This window comes from Giraffa tippelskirchi, chromosome 7 (genome assembly GCF_054371585.1).
Source record: "Giraffa tippelskirchi isolate mGirTip1 chromosome 7, T2T-mGirTip1v1.2.pri, whole genome shotgun sequence".
Lineage (NCBI taxonomy): Eukaryota > Metazoa > Chordata > Mammalia > Artiodactyla > Giraffidae > Giraffa > Giraffa tippelskirchi.
The window spans coordinates 59,214,423-59,238,194 of NC_137281.1; the positions used below are offsets into that span (position 1 = coordinate 59,214,423).

General features: G+C 53.8%; 1 protein-coding gene and 3 non-coding genes across 6 annotated transcripts in view; 2 read left to right on the forward strand and 2 right to left on the reverse strand.

Moving 5' to 3' along the window:
* VAC14 (VAC14 component of PIKFYVE complex) overlaps positions 1–23,772 on the reverse strand; it is an 84,500-nt gene that overhangs the window by 56,834 nt on the left and 3,894 nt on the right. For all 3 annotated transcript variants that reach the window (XM_081508797.1, XM_081508796.1, XM_081508795.1), the window contains exons 2-10: positions 18,774–18,924; positions 18,304–18,471; positions 17,432–17,494; positions 16,849–16,956; positions 16,281–16,390; positions 15,929–16,035; positions 14,874–15,008; positions 14,360–14,512; positions 10,182–10,245 (exon numbers count right to left, since the gene is read on the reverse strand). In XM_081508797.1, coding sequence (XP_081364923.1) covers positions 10,182–10,245; positions 14,360–14,512; positions 14,874–15,008; positions 15,929–16,035; positions 16,281–16,390; positions 16,849–16,956; positions 17,432–17,494; positions 18,304–18,471; positions 18,774–18,924 — 1,059 coding nt within the window. The remainder of the gene's footprint in view (positions 1–10,181; positions 10,246–14,359; positions 14,513–14,873; positions 15,009–15,928; positions 16,036–16,280; positions 16,391–16,848; positions 16,957–17,431; positions 17,495–18,303; positions 18,472–18,773; positions 18,925–23,772) is intronic.
* On the reverse strand, positions 13,316–13,386 carry TRNAG-GCC (transfer RNA glycine (anticodon GCC)). The gene has a single exon. It is a non-coding gene; the product is annotated as a tRNA-Gly (tRNA).
* Positions 20,248–20,318, forward strand: TRNAG-GCC (transfer RNA glycine (anticodon GCC)). The gene has a single exon. It is a non-coding gene; the product is annotated as a tRNA-Gly (tRNA).
* Positions 20,926–20,996, forward strand: TRNAG-GCC (transfer RNA glycine (anticodon GCC)). The gene has a single exon. It is a non-coding gene; the product is annotated as a tRNA-Gly (tRNA).

Sequence of the window (23,772 nt, forward strand, 5' to 3'; positions counted from 1 at the left end):
GGCTGCAATCACCATCTGCAGTGATTTTGGAGGCCCCCAAAATAAAGTCTGACACTGTTTCCACTGTTTCCCCATCTATTTGCCATGAAGCAATGGGACTGGATGCCATGATCTTAGTTTTCTGAATGTTGAGCTTTAAGCCAACTTTTTCACTCTCCTCTTTCACTTTCATCAAGAGGCTCTTTAGTTCTTCTTCATTGTCTGCCATAAGGGTGATGTCATCTGCATATCTGAGGTTATTGATATTTCTCCTGGCAATCTTGATTTCAGCTTGTGTTTCTTCCAGCCTAGCGTTTCTCATGATGTACTCTGCATATAAGTTAAATAAGCAGAGTGACAATATACAGCCTTGATGTACTCTTTTCCTATTTGGAACCAGTCTGTTGTTCCCTGTCCAGTTCTAACTGTTGCTTCCTGACCTGCATACAGGTTTCTCAAGAGACAGGTCAGGTGGTCTGGTATTCCCATCTCTCAGAATTTTCCACAGTTTATTGTGATCCACACAGTCAAAGGCTTTGGCATAGTCAATAAAGCAGAAATAGATGTTTCTCTGGAACTCTCTTGCTTTTTTGATGATCCAGCGGATGTTGGCAATTTGATCTCTGGTTCCTCTGCCTTTTCTAAAACCAGCTTGAACATCTGGAAGTTCAGGGTTCACGTATTGCTGAAGCCTGGCTTGGAGAATTTTGAGCATTGCTTTACTAGTGTGTGAGATGAGTGCAATCGTGCGGTAGTTTGAGCATTCTTTGGCATTGCCTTTCTTTGGGATTGGAATGAAGACTGACCTTTTCCAGTCCTGTGGCCACTGCTGAGTTTTCCAGATTTGCTGGCATATTGAGTGCAGCACTTTCACAGCATCATCTTTGAGGATTTGAAATAGCTCAACTGGAATTCCATCACCTCCACTAGCTTTGTTCGTAGTCATGCTTTCTAAGGCCCACTTGACTTCACATTCCAGGATGTCTGGCTCTAGGTGAGTGATCACACCATCGTGATTATCTGGGTCGTGAAGATCTTTTTTGTACAGTTCTTCTGTATTCTTGCCACCTCTTCTTAATATCTTCTGCTTCTGTTAGGTCCATACCATTTCTGTCCTTTATCGAGCCCATCTTTGCATGAAAAGTTCCCTTGGTATCTCTAATTTTCTTGAAGAGATCTCTAGTCTTTCCCATTCTGTTGTTTTCCTCTATTTCTTTGCACTGATCATTGAGGAAGGCTTTCTTATCTCTCCTTGCTCTTCTTTGGAACTCTGCATTGAAATGGGAATATCTTTCCTTTTCTCCTTTGCTTTTCGCTTCTTCTTTTCACAGCTATTTGTAAGACCTACTCAGACAGCCACTTTGCTTTTTTGCATTTCTTTTTCTTGGGGATGGTCTTGATCCCTGTCTCTGTAGAATGTCACGAACCTCCGTCCATAGTTCATCAGGCACTCTGTCTATCAGATCTAGTCCCTTAAACCCATTTCTCACTTCTACTGTATAATCATAAGGGATAACAGGTGAAATTAAATTTAACAATATATTTTAAGTAACCCAATATACCCCAAGGACTTCCCAGGTGGTAGAGTGGTAAAGAATCCGCCTGCCAATGCAGGAGATGCAGGTTCAATCCCTGGGTCAGGAAGGTCCCCTGGAGAAGGAAATGGCAACCCACTCCAGTATTCCTGCCTGGGAAATCCCATGGACAGAGGAGCCTGATGGGCAAGAGTCAGACACAACTGAGTGGCTGAGCATGCACTCATGCAATACACCCCAAATGTCATTTCAACATATGATCAATATAAAAGTCAATACAGAGATTAGTAATAGAACACGTTACACTCTTTTCAATGTCCTAAGTCTTTTAAACCCGCCGTGTCTCCTGCCTTCAGCGCCTTCGGCTCTGAATGGCCGCTGCAAGGGGCAGAGGCTCCCAATGTGGACAGCACGGCTCTGCGGTGCCATCCAGGGCTGCCCACGCATTTCCTCTTCTCCTCTGGCAATTTCCTGACGCCCCTCCCCGTCTCATCTCCAGGTCCTGATTTCCCCGTCCCACTAGCCTCCTCCTAGGCTCTTCCTAGCATGCTCCGTAAGCTCTCCTTGGGTGGGCAGGATCCCACGGCTGGAGACACTCCAGACACTTTCCTGGAGCCCGAGGCCTTAATGAAATGAGCTCGGAAAGCAGTGGGGAACGAACGGAAGCCCCTTCCTGACCCTGTGAGCTGAGGACCCCAGGGAGTCCCTTTCCACAGCAGGAGCTGCTATGAGGGCCCCAAGCCTGGCAGGTTGCTGCTGCTTCTTTGCTGAAACAGCCCTTGGGAGGAGGTCTGGAGGGTCCTCGGGACCTGGCACAGCTGTGCCCTGAGCTGCTGGGGGCAGGAGGCAGCGCCAAGCCCAGCTCCCTGCTCCACCTGCAGTCTGGGCCCCGTGGGGTGCATGAACTTCGGGGGTTGGGCTCTAACAGTGAGCAGTGATGACAGTGGTGCTCAAAACAACGAGCGCCCATGTTCTGGATAAGCACTCTGTGCCGGGCTCCGTGCTGAGCAGGGTGCCCACACTGCCCTGTTTATGTCCCCCCAGGGCCCTGTGCCAGCAGCCGTGTTATTCCCAGAGCATGGAGACACTAAGTAACCTGTGCACACTGCACGGCGGGGAAGTGGTGGAGCCGGCGGTCTGAACGCGGCGTCTGAGTCCAGGGTGGCCCTGCCCACTGCACGGCACTGCCTCCTAACGCGCTCTACTCAAGCACCCCGGCAGCACTGTTTCCAAGGGAGAGGGGACACCGAGGAAGCTGCTGCTGATCTCGGAGGGGCGGCGTGCCAAATCCAAGTGACCCCAGGAAGCCAGGCTAGAAAGTCCCTCGGGCAGCCGGGCTCCTTAACTGACAACAATCCTGAGGTGCTGCGAGCCAGCTAAGCCTGTCTACTGAGCAGACACCGAGGGCCAGCCTGTGATGGCGCCTCCTTCAGGGGCGCTGCCCTGGGGCCAGATAAGGAAGGAAGGGTGTCACGGAGCTGGCATGAGAGAGGGCGGCACCCTGGGTGCCCACAGCAGCTCTCCCCAAACACGGGGCACCTTCGGACTGACGGTGAGGTGGGCGTCGGCTTCAACCAGCCAACAGGCCCCCCGGGTCATGTAAGCCAGTTCCTTTGGTGCACAGATGGGACACTACAGGACCTGCCCGAGGCCAGGAGGCCTGGCACGTCCCTCCCTCAGCCAGGGATGCTCTCCCTGGCTCCCACGTCCCTTGGCTGGCTGGAGGTGAAGGACACGGGAAGCCGAACAGCCCAAGGAGCCAGGGACAGGGAGAGTGGACGATCCCACCTCTGAGGGGCAGCGCTCAGCTCTCCTGCCAGGTGGGGCCGGATGTGCTGTCTGGGCTCGGTGTGTGCGCTGCACAAAGCTGGGCTCTGGAACCTGGGCTCTTTCTAGGGCAGGCACGCTGTGCCTGGTGCTTAGCTCCTGAGCTGCTGGTCTGGAGCCAGAGGTGTGCACCCTACACCCTGGCTCACCCTACCCAGAGCATGGAATGGAGCTCACTCACAGCTCAGAACACATTTCTGTACCAGTTCCAGACAGTCTAGTCACTCCCAGGGGCTTCCGAGTTATTTCACGGTGTCTGCAAAACCCTGTTCTCACCACACACTTTCTCATAAAGCATCTCACAACGAAGGTCATACGTGTATATGTACTATGACTTCTAAATGCGTGGCGCTATTTGGCTGTTAAAATACTGACTTAAGGAATAAGATTCCGATATTACTAATACTTCATGATAAAACCCAGCGCTTCTCCGTGGGAAGCAGCACTTTATTTCTGTAACATCTAACCCTTTATGGCACTCCTATGTTACAGCTATAATCAAATTAGAACAAAGGTAAGTCTAAAAAAGGAACTGTTTCTGAATTCAGAATTGTTCTTTTTTTTTAATAAAAGATCTTTATTACGTCTTTCAATCAGCAGGTGCTAAAAGTTGGGAAGCACTGATTTCTAGATCTTTCTGCTCGCCTGATGCAGCCCGCTATACCAGGAGGCCTATACTGAATGCCCCCGATGACACTGGTCCTCTAAAACCGTATCTAGCCTGTACAGGGACAGAGCCCAGGGCTTTCAGCAGGCTGTCACTTCGCGGACCACGTCTACCAGGCGGAGAAGCTCCTCTGTCACGGGAGGAGTCCCTAACTGGGCCACTGCCCTGGGCAGGCCTGATGTGGTGGGAGTGGCCCGCCTGCGCAGGCAGTGCCTAGGGTGAGCGTGTGTCGGAAACCCGCAGCCTGAGTTACGCTTCCCGGTGACTCTGCGAGAGGCCAGCTTGCCCAAGCTCAGCCTGCTTTGGGCAGCACCAACCGGCAGAACAGGCACCCCGCCCTCCCGTCCTCAGCTGCCGTCTCCAGTGGGAGGGGCCGGGCTCAGGTTTCCCAGCTCTGAGGCCGCCCCCCTCTCTGGCATAGCTAGTGGCTCAGATTGGCAGCTGCCTGCCACGAGGAAACCTCCGTTTGAGGGAAACAAAGCACCAGATAACATGCTCTCCATTGGTTTTTTAATTTCAAAGGCTGGTTCTGCATTCGCTGCTGAATGACGGGTATAAATAAAGGCTTGGTTCCAGCCATGGGTTCCCGGCTGCAGCGCAGGTATCAGGGCCTCCTCTGGGCAAAGGAACTGCTGTCTCCCCAGTGAGGAGGGGGCGCCGTGCCCCCTCTACAGGGCCATCAGTCATGGCCGATCTCTGGTCCTCCTGGACCACCCCCTCTCCGTGGCCTAGATCAGTGACGAGGCTGCACCAGGCCTTCCTGCTGCCAGCTTTGCCCCCCGCCACATCTGTGCTCCCTCACACTGCCGGAGGGGCTTCGAGACCACATGGCCCTCTCTGCCAGGGCCCTCAGATTCCCAGAGCAGAGCCTCTGCAGGGCGGGCCAGTCTGTCTGCATCTTCATCGAGACCCCCTCCTGAGTTCCAGCATCCCACATCCACACCAGCTTCCTTACCCGCTCCAGTGGGAGGCCCAGAGCCACCCTGAACTCCGCTCGCGACAGGCCCACTCACACCCCTGTTCCTCCTTCTGCTCAGCTTGGGAAGCGAAACCAGGATGCCCTCAGCTGGCTCAACCCCGAATCTAGAAGTCTCCCTCCCCTCATTTCCCCTCCTCGCTCCATCCCATCTGTGGGCCAACTCTGTCAGTTCTACCTTCAAAACATCTCCAGTCTATCAACTTTCTCTGTATTCTGCCGCCTCTTCAGTTTGAGGCTCTGCCCTGTCTAACTGGGACGTGGCAGTGACCCCGACTGGTCTGTGCCCACCTCAGACCCTCCTAAATCCGTTCTCTGCAGCAGCCCCGACCTCCTGCCCCTCCTCACCCCTGAAGTGGCGATAACATTACTACTGAGCTTGTGGGGTTTAAATGTAAACATCGGCAAAACCCGACGACGCGACACAGAGCGCAGGGCACAGACGGGCCCAGGAAGGCCTCCCCGAGCGTTTGAGGTTGGCAGCCAGTGCTCCAGTGAGCCTCGGCGGGGCACCAAGGCTGGCCCTAATGCCCTCTGAGCCCCCGCACAACTATCACCACCCTTTCTGGTAACTTCCTGCTTACGTCTCTGCCCCCACACTGGAAAACCTCAGGCTCAGGGACCACATCTTTTTCTTGGAAACTGCAGGGTTGAACACAGGCTCTGGATGTGTGTGACAACAAACTAAAAACAAACAGATGAATGGCGCTCACTGGCTTGCTCCAACAGTGTGGGAGAGATCCTAGGAAGAGTCCATGTTTACAATCAGTACTCTGAAAACATCCACAAGGTCCTGAGAGAGAAGAAGAATTGAGAAAATGATGTAAAAGGACAGAAGAGCCTCAGGGTCTGAGGAGAAGAGTCTCCTGGGGTTGAGTATGCATCTTCTCTCAGTGACTGAACTGTGCCCCCAGGCCCGCATTCAGGGTTAGATTCAGAGGGAAGAACCCCTTACGGAGGACCTGCATCCACTCCAGCCCCGCAGCCAGCTGTGCCCAACAAAGTGGGGCTGAGGGACAAGTCCAGGGGGCTCAGGCTGGGACAGAATGGTGACAGTCCCTCCCCAGGGCCGTCATCCGCCAGCAGAGCGCGGAGCGGCTGCCCGGGGCGGCCACCTCCCTGCCTGGTCTGCACTGCCCTCACGTGGAAGGTGGCGCCACTGCAGCCAGCCTGTGAGGACCACTCTTGCACCCCGGCCTGTGCTTGCTCCGGCTCAATTACTGCGTGTGCCCTGAGCTCCTTGAATGGCCTTCCCCAGAGATCTACATCGGCCTCACATTATCCTGGACAAGCAAACGGGGCTGGGCAAAGGCCCCAGGTCTGCAAGGGTCCCCTGTAGTCACCATGCATTGCTGCTGCTGCTGCTAAGTGCTTTAGTCGTGTCTGACTCTGTGCGACCCCACAGATGGCAGCCCACCAAGCTCCGCTATCCCTGGGATTCTCCAGGCAAGAACCCTGGAGTGGGTTGCCATTTCCTTCTCCAATGCATGAAAGTAAAAAGTGAAAGTGAAGTCGCTCAGTCGTGTCTGACTCTTTGCGACCCCATGGACTGCAGCCCACCAGGCTCCTCCATCCATGGGATTCTCCAGGCAAGAGTACTGAGTGGGGTGCCACTGCCTTCTCTGCACCACGCGATACCTACACTCTTATTGTTGTCTAGTCTCTTGAGTCCTGTCTGACTCTTTGTGACCCCATGGGCTGTAGGCCGCCAGGCTCCTCTGTCCATGGGATTTCCCAGGCAAGAATAATGGAGTGGGTTGCCATTTCTTTACCCAGGGGATCTTCCTGACCCAGGGCTTGAAGCTGGGTCTCCTGCACTGGCAGGTGGATTCTTTACCTTGAGTCACCTAGAGCTACACTCTTATACCTTGTATTTACTGATCTCTCACAGCCGCCTGGAGAAGGGCATGGCAAACCACTTCAGTATTCTTGCCTTGAGAACCTCATGAACAGTACGAAAAGGCAAAAGGATAGGACACTGAAAGATGAACTCCCCAGGTCACTAGGTGCCCAATATGCTAATGGAGATCAGTGGAGAAATAACTCCAGAAAGAATGATGGGATGGAGCCAAAGCAAAAACGATACCCAACTGTGGATGTGACTGGTGACAGACGCAAAGTCCGATGCTGTAAAGAGCAATATTGCATAGGAACCTGGAATGTTAGGTCCATGAATCAAGGCAAACTGGAAGTGGTCAAACAGGTGATGGCAAGAGTGAACGTTGACATTCTAGGAATCAGCGAACTAAGATGGACTGGAATGGGTGAATTTAACTCAGATGACCATTATATCTACTACTGTGGGCAAGAATCCCTTAGAAGAAATGGAGTAGCCATCATGGTCAACAAAAGAATCCGAAATGCAGTACTTGGATGCAATCTCAAAAACGACAGAATGATCTCTGTTCGTTTCCAAGGCAAACCATTCAATATCACGGTAATCCAAGTCTATGCCCTGACCAGTAACGCCGAAGAAGCTGAAGTTGAACGGTTCTATGAAGACCTACAAGACCTTCTAGAACTAACACCCAAAAAAGATGTCCTTTTCATTATAGGGGACTGGAATGCAAAAGTAGGAAGTCAAGAAACACCTGGCGTAACAGGCAAGTTTGGCCTTGGAGTACAGAATGAAGCAGGGCAAAGGCTAATAGAGTTTTGCCACGAGAACGCGCTGGTAATAGCAAACACCTTATTCCAACAACACAAGAGAAGACTCTACACGTGGACATCACCAGATGGTCAACACCGAAATCAGATTGATTATATTCTTTGCAGCCAAAGATGGAGAAGCTCTATACAGTCAGCCAAAACAAGACCGGGAGCAGACTGTGGCTCAGATCATGAACTCCTTATTGCCAAATTCAGACTTAAATTGAAGAAAGTAGGGAAAACCACTAGACCATTCAGGTATGACCTAGATCAGATCCCTTATGAGTATACAGTGGAAGTGACAAATAGATTTAAGGGACTAGACCTGATAGACAGAGTGCCTGATGAACTATGGACAGAGGTTCGTGACATTGTACAAGAGACAGGGATCAAGAAAATCCCCATGGAAAAGAAATGCAAACAAGCAAAATGGCTGTCTGAGGAGGCCTTACAGATAGCTGGGAAGAGAAGAGAAGCGAAAAGCAAAGGAGAAAAGGAAAGATATTCCCATCTGAATGCAGAGTTCCAAAGAATAGCAAGGAGAGATAAGAAAGCCTTCCTCAGCGATCAGTGCAAAGAAATAGAGGAAAACAACAGATTGGGAAAGACTAGAGATCTCTTCAAGAAAATTAGAGATACCAAGGGAACATTTCATGCAAAGATGGGCTCGATAAAGGACAGAAATGGTATGGACCTAACAGAAGCAGAAGATATTAAGAAGAGGTGGCAAGAATACACAGAAGAACTGTACAAAAAAGATCTTCACGACCCAGATAATCACGATGGTGTGATCACTCACCTAGAGCCAGACATCCTGGAATGTGAAGTTAAGTGGGCCTTAGAAAGCATCACTACGAACAAAGCTAGTGGAGGTGATGGAATTCCAGTTGAGCTATTTCAAATCCTCAAAGGTGATGCTGTGAAAGTGCTGCACTCAATATGCCAGCAAATTTGGAAAACTCAGCAGTGGCCACAGGACTGGAAAAGGTCAGTCTTCGTTCCAATCCCAAAGAAAGGCAATGCCAAAGAATGCTCAAACTACCGCACAATTGCACTCATCTCACATGCTAGTAAAGTAATGCTCAAAATTCTCCAAGCCAGGCTTCAGCAATACGTGAACCATGAACTTCCAGAAGTTCAAGCTGGTTTTAGAAAAGGCAGAGGAACCAGAGATCAAATTGCCAATATCCGCTGGATCATCGAAAAAGCAAGAGAGTTCCAGAAAAACATCTATTTCTGCTTTATTGACTATGCCAAAGCCTTTGACTGTGTGGATCACAATAAACTGTGGAAAATTCTGAAAGAGATGGGAATACCAGACCATCTGACCTGTCTCTTGAGAAACCTGTATGCAGGTCAGGAAGCAACAGTTAGAACTGGACATGGAACAACAGACTGGTTCCAAATAGGAAAAGGAGTACGTCAAGGCTGTATATTGTCACCCTGCTTATTTAACTTATATGCAGAGTACATCATGAGAAACGCTGGGCTGGAAGAAACACAAGCTGGAATCAAGATTGCCGGGAGAAATATCAATAACCTCAGATATGTGGATGACACCACCCTTATGGCAGAAAGTGAAGAAGAACTAAAGAGCCTCTTGATGAAGGTGAAGGAGGAGAGTGAAAAAGTTGGCTTAAAGCTCAACGTTCAGAAAAGTAAGATCATGGCAACTGGTCCCATCACTCCATGGGAAATAGATGGGGAAACAGTGGAAACAGTGTCAGACTTTACTTTTTTGGGCTCCAGAATCACTGCTGATGGTGACTGCAGCCATGAAATTAAAAGACGCTTACTCCTTGGAAGGAAGGTTATGGCCAACCTAGAGAGCATGTTTAAAAGCAGAGACATTACGTTGCCAACAAAAGTCGGTCTAGTCAAGGCTATGGTTTTTCCAGTGGTCATGTATGGATGTGAGAGTTGGACGGTGAAGAGAGCTGAGCGCCGCAGAACTGATGCTTTTGAACTGTGGTGTTGGAGAAGACTCGTGAGAGTCCCTTGGACTGCAAGGAGATCCAATCAATCCATCCTAAAAGAGATCAATCCTGGGTGTTCATTGGAAGGTCTGATGTTGAAGCTGAAGCTCCAATAGTTTGGCCACCTCATGCGAAGGGTTGACTCATTGGAAAAGACCCTAATGCTGGGTAGGGTTGGGGGCGGGAGGAGAAGGGGACGACAGAGGATGAGATGGTTGGATGGCATCACCAACTCGATGAACATGGGTTTGGGTAGACTCCGGGAGTTGATGATGGACAGGGAGGCCTGGCGTGCTGCAATTCATGGGGTCGCAGAGAGTCGGACACGACTGAGCGACTGAACTGAACTGAACTGAACACAGCCTCCAGTCCTTCCCAAGAGGCTATGTGTCCCCCAGAACCAGGTGGGGTGGGTTTAGTGTCCTCTGGACTCCCTCATCACACTGTTTGTGTCCTGCACATGCTGGCCCTGAGCAAAGCCTGTGTCAGGGCTTGCTGTGGTCTCCCATGCCCAGAAAAGATGTAGGTTGCTAGCTCTCCACAAACAGCTCTGGCCAGAACAAACCACTTACCTGGCTGGAGTGAAGACACTGACGCCGCTACTGAAGCTAGAGTCGCAAGAACCATCAGGCCCTCCTGGGGAGAGAAAGAGGAATGAGGCATCATGTTAAAGGTCACTGGGGTCTTTAGAAGAACGAGACCTCTGTTCACAAGGACACACAGACCCTCTAGTCTCCCACACCTTGATTCTGGCTCTTGGAAAGGAATGTGGCTTGGGGCCCTGAAGACCCAATGCCTAGTGGTTCCCTGAAGCTTCTGGATGGTATGCATGCTTGTAGGTTCTTAGGCACAGTGATCTCATAGGCAGGAGAATGTCAGTGCTGAATACATCTGGGAAATCTCAGAAGGGGCTGCTGGTTCAAGGGCAACAGATGCTAAAAGTGACTTCCTGAACACTCAACATCACAAGCCACCAGGGAGACGTAAATCAAAACTGTGACGAGATGTCATTTCACACCCATTAAATAAAAGACAGATATTGAGAGCAAGTGATAGTGAGGAGGTGGAGAAACTGGAACCCTTATACACAGCTGGTAGAAACGGGAAATGGTGCAGCTGCTTCAGGAAAGAGTCCAATTACCTGAACAGGCCTGGGGGAAGGTGAGGCCTGGGGCAGCCTGGGTGGGCCCGCCAGGAACAGCTGGCTGCTGCTGGTGGGAGTACACGTGTTTACAGATGAACGATACAATGTCAAAACCGGCTTCAGATGAGTTTCCACTGTTCCCTATTTTCACTCTGAGACCTCGCCTCTGCTTCCTTTTGCACAAGTGTGGGCACTTCCCCAGGACCCTGCTAGAGGGCACTGCTAAGCAGGAGGGCCATAAACGGGTGGCTTGAACAGACCTCGTCAGGCTGGCCTTTAGGAAGGTTCCACATGCCTGCCAGCAGTTGTTCAGCCCACGCTCCACCTTGGAAGCTTTGGGATACTAGTGATCTTTACAGTGTTTGCCAAGCTGATGAGTGAAAATGAGACACTGTTTTACTGTGTGATTCCGGGGTTCCCAGTTAAGCTGAGCATCTTCAGTTGCCCTTTTGTTTCCATATCCAGACTCAGGAGCCCCTAGGCCTGGGTCTCAGTCTGACTCCCCTACTTCCTCACTGTGTGACTTTTGGGTAGGTCACCTGCCTTCACCCCACTGCCTCACCTGTGTAATGTGCTGATGCCAGAGCCTCCCCGGAGTCTTGTGAGAACAATAAAGGAGCCAATGTGTGTTCAGGGGTTAACACGAAAAATCTGACCCATGTCTCTGTTTCCTAAGGATAAATTCTTAAATGTTCTGATACATGCTGCCAAATGTATCGACATCTACCAAACAATGTATTTAAGGTGTTTACCCTTCACCTTCCCCCAGTAGGAGTGTCTGGTTGTTCCAAAATCTCTGCAGGGAATGCGCATTTCTCTTATGACCAGAGTGAAAAATGAGGGTGGTAAAGGAGAGTGGAAGGGAATGAGAAAGAAAAGATTCAGTTCAGATACCCTCCACGAAGCCTGGCCGGGTGCCCCCAGTCCTCTGTGACCATGTCCAGTGTCCCGTGATCACTCATCTAAGGATCCAACCCTGAGCTCTCTGCAGGCAGGTCCTGGATCTGAGTCACTTAGATCTGCAGTGCTGATAATACCCAATCCCATCAAAGCTTTGCAAATGGGTGGATTCCATTTCATGCTCACCCACGGAGGTCACCGGTCCTCCATTGGAAATTGTATTTTATAGCTATGGTCTTCACTCACCGCTTGAACTTCCATCCCTAAACCACTACGATCCCTCATTTAGGACCCATCAGAGGCCCATTACCACCTGGGCAAAGCTAATGCTAAAAGGCAAGGGAGCAAAAGGCCTGCCCCTGACACTCTTGCTAAGTGGTGGGTCTCATTATACTGCTACTGCTAAGTCGCTTCAGTCGTGTCCGACTCTACGCGACCCCATAGACGGCAGCCCGCCAGGCTCCGCCATCCCTGGGAGTCTCCAGGCAAGAATACTGGAGTGGGTTGCCATTTCCTTCTCCAGTGCATGAAAGGGAAAAGTGAAAGTGAAGTCGCTCAGTTGTCTGACTCTTAGCGAGCGACCCCATGGACTGTAGCCTACCAGGCTCCTCCGTCCATGGGATTCTCCAGGCAAGAGTACTGGAGTGGGGTGCCATTGCCTTCTCCTGGGGTCTCATTACAAACAGACATTAAAACAACTTGACACTGAAGCACCTGTTATGGGGAGTGTGTAACCCATGCCATGCGCTAAGAACTTTACATGCAAAAAAAATCTCCTCCGAAACTCAACCACACCATAAGATTCCGTACTATCACTGTTGCCCCAGTCAATGAATAAGAAATCTGAAGCAAAAAAGGCCAAGCGGCTTGTCCAAGGGCAACAGACATGAAGTTAGCAAGGCAGGACGCACAGGCAGGCAGTCTGACCGCAGAATGTCGTCTGTGATGCCCGAGACAATCAGGAAACGTCACGGGGGGACAAGGAGGACGCATCAAGTGCCTGGGAGCTCAGAATCAGAGAAAGGCCCTGCGCTGCGGACTCCTCAAGCAGAAGGGTCGGGGGAGGGAGCCAGGGCAAGCAGAGGGGCCTGGGGGCAGCCAACTGAACGAGAGCCACGCTGAACGGAGCCCTGTGGTGAGGGGTGAGGAAGAAGCACGTGCCTGTGAGTGCGCGCACTCACGCGCAGGGGGCCTGGCTGCCAGGTCTCACGGGGGGCTTGCCCGGGGTGTGCCACGGGGCGCACGGCACAGGCTGGGTCGGGATGGGGGCACCAAACCAGAGACCAGGCAGGAAGCTGCTGCCTCTGCTGGGTGGGGAAAGATGGGCAGTGAGCGTCGGCGCCAGCACTGGTTGAAGCCGGGGACTGAGTAAAGAAATGCTGACTCTCTCGGATTGCTGGCACCTTCTGCTGGCATGCTGGGAAACCGGTGGTTAGTGACCAGCTGAGTGGGTCTGGAGCAGCTGTGGAGCCCCAGAATTTGCCGGTGCCATTTCTGGGAACTACTGTAAAGCGAGCTCTGCGTCTGCTGAAGTGCTGTTTACGAGGCAGTAAAATCTGGAGCCAAGCTGCCAGAATGTGTCCTGATTTAGGACCAAGATTCTTCTGAGCAGGGAGCCGTTTGAGGAAGGCTTAGGAAACCTGTCGAAAAGGTTAAGTGAGCTCCATTGGCCGGGAATCGAACCCGGGCCTCCCGCGTGGCAGGCGAGAATTCTACCACTGAACCACCAATGCTCCAGCTGAGCACTCCGCCGTCCCCAGCTGTTCTGCTGCGCTTGCTGGCAGTGACGCCGGCACGGCTGTAACCTGACACCTGGGACGGTCCAGCACTCAGTGCTGCTCCATTCTAGAAGGCCAGTGCCCCAAGGACGCCCACAGGACACGCGTGCCTGCGGTTCTCTCTGATGGTCAAGGGAAGCCAATGGGACAAAATGCTTTGGGAATTCTTTTGGCTTCTGGGGGGCAAGTTCCAGACCTCGGTCCATTAGCCTTAAAGATTTCAGTAGGTTCTGCATCAGTTTAGTCTTTGGCTGATTGTGTAAAGGAGAACATCATCCCAGAGCTGATCAGAGACCTCTAGGTGAGGACAGAGTCCGAGAGATGAAAAAAAGTCTCAGAGTTCTACATTTAGAGAGTCCAACTCTAGACTCCAATAGGCATAAAAGTGGTTTTCTTCAGGATAAACAAAACATTAACATTAAAGGAGAGGAGCAGAATTTCCAAGGACCGAATAAACAACAGCTGGGTTGGTCTGAACGACCCCTCCCTGAGAATGACTGGCAGAGGAAAGGCAAGCAGTTCCTGAGTCACTGGATGTCCACCCCCGAGACTCAGTGGAGCCTGCAGATGGCACTCCTGTCAGGCTCCACACCGCTGTACCTCGACTGGAGCTGAACCCGGAATAAGACTTAGGAAAGCATGAATGCCCTGTGGGGCAGAAAGGGTTAAGAGGTGCAGGTTCTGCTGGGTTTAAACGCTACCTCTGCCCCCCGGGAGCTGCCGGAAGCTGGTGGTGGGACTCCTCCCCTCTGTGCCCATCCGCAGAAGGCAGGCAGCAGTTTCCACGTGCCTGGCTGTTCCCAGAGTTAGGGGCTGAGACACGGGAACAGCCCTGGTTGGTTGAGGGAGACCCCACGTGAAGTTCTCCAACCTCTGGGCCCCTGGGGCCCTCGCTGGGAGGTGGGGGCGGGAGGCAGAGCCCACTTACCGCCGGCTGCTCCTTCCTGCTTTGCTGCGCAGTCCTCGGGGTTGGGGCCTGCCTGCCTCTGCACCACTGGCCTGGGCTCATCGGGCTCATCGTCCTCGGGGGTGACCAGCTTCATCAGGCTCTGGTTGCAGACGTTGGCCACCTCCTTGATGTCTGAGTGCGCCGATGTAAGGAGCAGCCCCAGCCAGGCTGGACCGAGAGCCCGCTCTGCTGCCCCCAAGGGGCTGCCCTGTCTCCTCCCTTCCCAGGGGAACCCTCACCCCCGAGGAGGGGCAGAGACTCGGCACCCCGGGCTTAGGAGAGGCACTTAGACCTCTGAGGACGCAGCTGAGGTTCGGGCATGCGGCGTCAGCCCCTCCCGGGCCACCTGGGCCCTCTCAGGCCACGCTCCGCTCTGCCTCTTGCTCCAGGGCTGTCTGAAGGCGTGGCGGGTCCTGGGGCCCCCTCCCCACCCAGGTTGGCCTCACACCCCTTTGGGGCTGCCCTTGTCTCCACTCTCCAGGGTGAAGGATACTCCTCTTCCTGTCATCGTAGGCCAGGCAAGGCAAGACGGCAGTCAGGATCCCCGAGGAGTAGGGGAGCATCACACGGCCGGCCAGCTGGATGAACTCCCGCAGCCAGCACATGGCCGTCAGCTGGATCAGGTCATCTGTGGGAGGACGGGGTCCCGGGGTGAGCAGGCAGCCGGTGCCCCCCGACACGCCCACAGGCACTGGAGCGGGGCTGAGGGCTGGCGTGGCTCTCAGCCTCCCCAGGACTCCCGCGCTCTCGCCCTTTCCTTCCAGGGGGACACGGACGACAATCCTGCGGCTGACGCTAAGAGCAGCCACGGTTCTCCGCCCTCCTGTGTCCACTCCCCCCAGTGGGGCTCTGCGGCTCCTCTCATCAAGAGCGGGAGTTTATTTCCCCACTCCTGGTCCGGGGCTGGCCTTGTGACACTGGCCAAGAGAAGGTGGGAGAAAGGACGGTTCAAGCCTAGGCCTCGCTGACGTCTCTCCTGTCTCTTGGAATCTGCTGAATCCACCTGAACGTACCTGGCCTAGCCCACCAGGTGACGAGACACTTGGAACAACTGTTACCGCTGGCCACGGGTGACAGCTGGCAACAGCCAGACACGAGTGACACGACAGACCATCCGGCCTCAGCCAAGCCCCAGCTGACTGGAGGCACGTGATTCACCCCAGCCCTAGCCTGGCAGAGGGGAGCAGGGCCGCCCAGCTGACCTGAAGCCTGAGGTCAATAACAAGGGATTGCGATGGGCAGGAATCACATTTGGTGGTGGTTTGATACTCGGGAGAAACAAAGAGTTACACGACCCCAGCCTCCAAGCGCTTCAATTCACGGTGCCGATGCCAAGCCCACCAGCAAGCAGGCCTCCAGATCTTCCTCGTCTAGGGCCAGACCGAGTGAAAAGTCTCCATGCTGACAGAACCAGAATTTCTCCTGCAAGGCCCCACGGCTCCAGGACCCACTGTCACACTGCCTCCCACTCCCACCTGGACTCTGCCCAGGACAGGGAGAGAGGGCTTCTGAGGAGGAGGGGGGTCCGCGGGGCCTCCACGTGCTCACCCGTGGTCTGACAGTGGATCACCAGGATGTTGGCCATCTCCGCAAACTTAACACTGGAGGGGTTCTTCTTCGTTTCCTTTAGGAACTCTCCAAGGACCACCTCACACCTGCAGTGAGCAAAGGAGAAGGAAATAGCCCCTGCCAGCAGGGCCGGGGAGCCTCCCCAGCGCTGTTTCTGCTCCGCTTGGCGTGGGCGCCCGGCTCAAAGGGACGACTTCAGAGGCTAGGGGTGGAGGCGCTCTCGGTGTCTCAAAGCGGGAAGCACACGCGCCAAGAGGAGAGTGGCATTCTCCTGGCGCCTGTGGGTATGTGTGGGGCACGTAAGCAGCTCCGTGCTCCCCTCCTCACTCACATTTTCCGTATCTCTTTGCCATTGTCGCCCAGGATCTGGAAAAGCCCATCCAGGATCTCCGGCAGGTAGTCCAGCAGGTTAATGTCGGGCACGGACTCCAGCACCAGGATCTGACCCAGGAAGGAGACCGTCAGTGAAGGTCACGGCCCAAGAACCTGCCTCCTCAGGTCTGGCCTCCGAGAAGGAGCCCTGGGCTGTCCCACGGGGGAGGGCGTGCCGCCTGCTGTTGCTTTCATTCAGTGGGCAGGAAAATGGCGCTCTCCCCCCCGGGCAGCTCAGATGCCCTGAGGAGAGGGGAACCCGCGGGAAAGGCAGGCAACTAGCAGGAGCGGTTGACTTCAAAGAGAAATCTAGGTGTTTCTGGAGACAAGGAAGGAACCCCACCCGCTTCTGAGGTGAACGTGATGGGCTCTGGGGGCAGAGCTGAGAAAATGTGTTTTGGGATCATGTGCCATCATGGCTCCTGGAGGGACAACAGTGAGGCGTCTCCACAGCCACGGGACGCGTCCGGATGGGCCAGAGAGCAGGCTCATGGGCAGCGAGAAACAGCCTCAGGGCCAGATCTTACCCAGGAGATGATGAACTGCCGGGCATACTGGTTGTTGGAGTAAATCCTCTCCCGCAACAAGGGGATGAAGCCCACCAGGTCGAACTTGTTGCTCTCCGTCACAATGTCCTGGGGGTCAAAGGCGTATGAGCTGCTGGGGGCTCGGGCGGCCTAACCTGGCTGAGTGCCTGACTTCAGGGGTCAGGCGGCCACAGAGGAGGACAGAGCCTGGGTCAGGCAGGCTGAGGGACAAGCAAGGATGGACTGAAAGTGGGAAACAAGGGAACAGAACCAGTGAAAAGGCAAAACCCTTCCTACATCTCTGCGGTCTGGACTGAATGCCCAGTGAGCTGAGCATAAACTGCCTCACACTGGGGGCGGGGTGGGCCAGCACACGGGAACACTAGGGGCAATGGACGGTTCTGTATTTTGATCCTGCTGGTGATGTAACTCTATGTACTCAGAATTGTATATTATTCCACTTACTGTATGTAAATACTTTTTTTAACTAGGAAGAACATCCCAATGATAAGAGCTTCAAAGCTCCACAGACAGATAGAAGAAAGAAATGCTAAAAGTAAAAGTGGGGACCAAGTACTCATACCTTTAAGAGGCGGTCTAGGAGCTCAGATCCGCTTTTCACATTGGGGTCTGGGTCAGCAGCCAACTACGAGAGACACAGAGGTGGAGAAAGGATCAGTCAATTTATTAAGGCAAAGAATCCACTGAAATCCTATAGCAAGGCCTTGGGGGAGCCTGTTCACGGATGGAAGGAAGGTAGGGGAGGCAGGGAGGCAGCGCGGAACCTGGGGAAGGCCCTGAGACGCGCTCGGGGGCCCTGCTGCCACCGGCCAAGTGGCTGCTTCCTGCTGGCATTCCCCAGGGCTTTCCAACCTTACAACGCCGGGTCTCTCCCCACTCCTGGAGGGGCCAGAGCAGTTTTGAGGCTGATTCTCTAGAAACGACTTCATGGAGGGAAACTCCGTGATGCTGAGAGGTGCTGATGAGCTAAGAGGGACCCCAGAGCCCTTCTAAGCGGAGCTTTTTCCAGAGCTCACGGGCTATGCTCTCCTCATAGGGGAATTGCAGTCTGCACTACTGACAGAGGAGCCTAGCAGGCTGTAGTCCATGGGGTTGCAAAAGAGCCGCACATGACTGAGCAACTAACAGTACAGAATTGCCACCTTTGCCTTCTGTAAGGGAGGTCAGTGCTCTCAAATGATTGTTTCTCCCCCCAACTCGTGGTGGACTGATGCTTTTGTAAAATGCAGTAAAATTAAATTAATAGAGATATGAAGGAAAAACCAAACATAAATACAAGCCCATTTTAAAAATGTATCATCAGATTCAACATATAAGGAGTGTCCCTGGTGCACCCCCTGCCTCTGGGGAAAGGCAGCCGGCACTCAAGGCCCCGAGGGTCAAGTCTGGGAGGCGGGGGACGAGCTCAGAGCAGCCGGGGCACGTAGGGCTCACCTTGCTCAGCCCATCGAAGAGCACGTTGAAGTGGGGCAGCACGGCGCCTCGGGCCACCTTGACGATGTTGTAGAGCGCCTCACAGGCGTAGTAGCGCAGCCTGCTGTCGGCGTCATTGAAGCAGGTGAGCACCGGCTCGATCAGCTCCTTCAGGTAGAGCCCCGAGTCCTGTGACGGGGCAGGAGCACAAGCGTTACTCAGAAAGAGATCCCGGGATCCCAGTTCCCGGCTCCCTTGGAGATGCTCGGACCTTCGATTGAGGGCTGGGCTCAAAGGCCATTTGCAAGTCGGCCTCTTGGGTTAGGGGCCACGCTCAGGAACCAGGGTGCAAGGCCGCAGAGCCAGCCTTGCTGGCCTGGAGTGTGCAGAGAATGGCAATAGAAAACATGGGTCTGCAACCCTCTGCTGGGGTCAGGGGCCAGAGTCAAGCCCATGGCTAGTGTGTGCATCCCTCCAGGAGAAAGGCGTACCTTGCCCAGTGCGATGGAGCAGGCGGCCAGGCCGATGAGCCCCCCTTTCCGGCTGTGGGGGTGCTGAGACAGGGCAAACTCCTGAGACAAGGTCTGGATCACATGCTTGATCTGCACAGTGTTGTTCTGGGCCACGAACTCCCGGACCAGCCTGGAGAGAAAGAAGAGAAGGTCTTAGAGCAGTGGGATCAGGCTGCTCCTGCTGATGCTGCTGCCCCCAGGGCCTGGCGCCAGGATGAGGGGTGCAGAGGACCTGCTCAGAAAGAGGAATCGGAATCATGGGTCCTTCCCTAGTTCCGCTGCCGACTGGGAGGCGCTGGCTTTCCCTTTCTCTTTCCTGGTCTCCATTTCCCCTTATTGAGAATGGAACAAAGAACAGTGACCAATCTCATTTCTAAAACGGCAACGAATGTTGTGCTGGGGACCAAAACCTGCAATGATCCACCGCCTTCATTCAACCCTGTGCTCAGCCCTCCATTCAGGCACTCAAGCGGCTCTCTTTGCATCATTTCCAGGGACAGTGCTAAACTGGGCCCACATCCAACAGGCAGGATCCACACACAGCAAGCAGGTGCAGCCACACCACATAAGCGTCACCACAGAAGCCAGATGCCGCAGCTAAGTCTCCCTGGGCGGCGCCACCTGAGTCCGACCTTAAGAGTCAGGAGCTGGCATTTTCCAGGTGAAGAAAGGAAGGCCAGGCACCTCAGGCACAGGGAAGAGCCTGGCTAATGGCAGGGGCCCTGAAAACACACGGTGTACTTAGAGGAGGGTGAGCAGTCCAGGGTGTGGGAGGAGTGGCTGAAGACAGATTAAAAGACAGACGAGCTGGTGAAAGGTTTACAGTGATGGGGCGGTGCCTGCAGGGCTCTGTTTGGACCTGGAGAGGCTGCACTGGATGGGAGGGGGCTGGTTTGACAGAAGGAGATACAATATCCCCAAAGGAGAGCACCCTAGCTCTCAGGGTCAGAAAGAGGAGGCTTAAACATGGCTGAGGCAGTGGGAAGGAGCAGGGAGGGACAGTTTTAAATTAAGCAGAAAAGCATTAGGATCCCCTGTAATAGGGGAGAGGACAAGAAGGTAGAGACACTTGTTGTTTTAAGACGCTGTGAGATGAATGGGAGGGGAAGAGACTGTTCCATCATCAGGTGAGCGGGACTAGCAGAGACGGGGTGCCAGGAAAAGGCTGCATGCATGGCCTGTGGGGGCCTCCTGCTTTGCCCATTATAGCGTGTGATTCCACCAAGCCCCCCCCCCCCACCTCCGCCCCGCGCCTGAGGGCTGTGGACGAACCAAGGGCCTCGGGAGGAAGGTAGTTCCATAGGTGCCCACACTTCCTAAGCAGTGCAATAAACCTGCTGGATTCCAAACAGGATCCCAGCCAGACGAGCCTCAGTGATGTCAGAGCTCTCAGAGTGTCCACAGACAATAGCCCCCTGAGAAGGGCCCTGCAGGTGAGCCAGAGAGCAGCGGAGCATTGGTGGTTCAGTGGTAGAATTCTCGCCTGCCACGCGGGAGGCCCGGGTTCGATTCCCGGCCAATGCAGGGCTGCTTTTTTGGCCTCTTTCTGGCAAACTCCCTCAGAGATCCTGCTGCAAGAGCCAGCTCCTCAACCACACCCGGCCTGCCGCAGCCAAGACTGCTGTGAAGCCGGGCGCACCTCCCTGCCCGGTGAGCGTGAACGGCAGCTGGATTCTCCACACACGCGCCACTTCCTGGCTGCAGGGCCAAGGCCTGCGTGCCCTGCAGCTGTCAGGGGACCCTGGGCACCCCTCAGCCCTGGCCAGTCTCCAGCAGGAAGCTGTGGTGAAGCCTGTGAGCTGTGAGAGAGCTCCACACACCACGTGGACAGAGGAGGGGGGACCACACTTCAGAGAGGAGGAAGCCCCCCAGAGTCTCAGTGGGCTTTCTGTTACTGAGAAGGAAGGGTCTGAGGTGGAGTTTCTGTCCTGATGGATGAAGGCAAATCAAAGACACACATAGAGACACCCCCCCCAACCCCCTCCTGCTCTGCAGCCTAAGCTGCTGTTTCTGCGGAGGGGCTGATGTGGCAGCCTCAGAGCGTGGCCTCGGAGTCTGTGAATCAGCATGTGGACAAGGAGGCTGGTCCTGAGGTTAAAGGGAGGTGCTCACACAGCTGCTGACAGCTGGAGCATTGGTGGTTCAGTGGTAGAATTCTCGCCTGCCACGCGGGAGGCCCGGGTTCGATTCCCGGCCAATGCAGCAGCAAATATTTTTTTAAAAAAATCATTAAAAAAAAAATATCCAAGAGACTGGATTTAAGATTTCACACCGCTTATAGCATTGGTGATACAGTCTGAAAATCTGCGAATGACTTTTTTTCTAGCTTGATTTTCCACACCTGTTTCTTAAGTTCCACAAAGATCTAGCTTGTTGTCTCCTTGTTCCTGAGGAGTCCAGGAGGTAGGCGTCACCAAAGCCACTGCAAGCAGCTGTCCTCCCACTCCCGCCCAGACGGGCTGCCCACGGCTTCTGCCTGCGAGGCTCCTGGGGAACCAGGCCGAGCTTCTGCTCAGCCCACGCAAGTGCAGCCCCGGGACGCGGAGTAACGTCCTCCATGAGGCTCCAGCAGGGCAGCCACAGAAGACCCAGCCTGGCCGGCAGCACAGCCCCACCTGGAACCACTTCCTCGCCCGTCTCCTTGTTTCAGGTCACAAATGGTCCCTGAGCCACTGGAAAGGGTCCCCCGTCCCACTGGAGAGCCGGCAAACAGGAAACATTTCCTGCCCCTGAGGGGCTTCTGCTAGAATCAGGCTGATGGGAAACAGGAGGCCATGAGGACGTTCATGCAAAAGAGGAAAAAAATCTGGTGAGGACCGTGCAAGGTGAGGAGGGGGCAAGAGAGAAAGAGCGTGCCCAGCATCTCTGGTGGGGAGGGGATCTGATGTGGTTTCACGAGGGGCAGCTTTTGAGAGGGGTTCTGAGGGATGAGTAGGTGTTCGTGCAGGAGGAGGAAGCTCAGACAGAGGGAAGCTCATGAGTGAAGGCTCAGAGGAACAACAGGGGCACTCAGTTTGGCAGATTGAAAGGACAGAGGTGGGGGAGAGGCTGCGTGCACTCACGGGCTTGGCAGAGGAGGTGGCCTTTGCTCTGGGGCCGTGAGCAGCCACAGACGGTAGGGATGGTCTGCAGCGGCGGGTGGTGTGGTCTGACCTGCACTGAGGGAACGCTGAAAGCCAGAAAGGCTGCAGAGACCGGAGGGTGGGAGAGCATGAGGAACGGACACCAACGTCGGGGCAGGCTGGAAAGGGCAACGGGGCCTCCGGAAGCAGGAGGAGGCAGGCAACATCTCCCGACCTCGCTGTTTGCTCCACATCAGCTGGAAGGCCCCTCACCCCGAATCTGACCAGGACGTAGCTCAGGGCATCCCAGGTCACTACAGAAAGGATGGCCCCTTCAAGTCCCAAGGCTCTGGAACCCCCAGTCTCTGCTGTCTGCACTCCTGCACTTGAGGGAAGAATACTGTCCAAGAGACAAGACAAACAGTGGTTTCTTCTGGAAGGCAAACCCTGAGAACAGGTGGTCAGCAAATCCATCTGCCTGTAGAGCACTGGGCCGGGCCCTCGGGGTCACCCCAGGGCCACAGCAGGAAGACCTGTCCCACAGATCAGGCCCACACTCTCTACCTGACACTCAGGGGGTCAACAGAGGGCTGGCTGCCTCTCCAGTCTGTGGCCTGGCGATACGCGCAACCTCCCTCAAGTTAGACCCAGCTTCCTACTGGGCCTGCTATTCTACTCCGTGGACACTTCCTGTCCAGGCCACCCCACAGGCAAGCTCCTGTCTCATTCCACAGCCTAGCCAGGCCTTTCAAATGCCAGCTCCAACCCACCCCTGCTCCTGCTGACCATCTCAGGAAGGACCACTCCTCCTCTGGACACTGCATTCTGTGATCACCACCGCATCATCAAATGTCATGAATTCTTTCTCACGTGTATCATGTTCCCAGCTCCACAAGCCAAAGGCAATGTCAAACACTAAACAAACCCTGTTAAAGACAAAATCCTTCCAGCACAGCCTACAGAGTGACAGCACTCACACAGGATGTTCTGGAAGCAACAATAAGGCTGCGATGAACACCTCTATTCAAGGACTCAACCAATGACTCAAGCTATGAAAACAGCAAACATTTCTGAGAAGCAGAACAGGTGATGGACAAAACCGGTGTCACTGTACCTTCAGCCAGTAAAACCACAGACATGGAGCCATGTCTGTACATCAGTTCTGAGTCTCCTACTCATCAGAGCGATACTCATCAGTACAATTCGCTGGCAATGGTGAGAGCCAGGGCAACGACAAGCAGCGGTGGGAAGAGACGGCACTCAAGAAAGGGGTGCTTGATGAGAGCAGTGTGGTTCTGGACATGCTGAATGTTAGAGCTGAATGGGAGGGTTCTCTTGGCAAAATCCAAACCCTTTAGTGGAGGAGGAAACTGAAACCAAAGCAGTTAAGGCAGTGGTTCTCAAATGGGGTGATTCTGCATCCCCAGGGGACATTTGGCAACTGTCTGGAGACACTTTTGGTTGTATTAGTGATGGAAAGCTACTGGTGTCTAGCGGGTAAAGATCAGAGATGCCGCCAAAAATCCTATAATGCACAAGACAGTCCACCACAACCAAGAGTTACCTGTCCAAAAATATCAATAGCACTGAGGTTAAGAAACCCTGAGTTAGGAATTTGCCGAAGGTCACAGAATGAGCGTGACACGATAGACTATACTAGGCTGTACAAAGCATTCTGCACTGATGGAATTGTTCGAAAATCTGTGCTGTCCATTATGGCAGCCGACAGCCATACATGGCTATGCGAGATTCAGGCAGAATGACTAAAGAACTATATTTAAAGTTTTTATTTTATCTTTAATAATTTAAATGTAAATAGTCACCCATGGCCAGTGGTTACCTTACTGGACAGGGCAGAACTACAACCTCTATTTCCTGATGCTTATACTGGCATTCTTTCTGTTTCACAGCCTGCC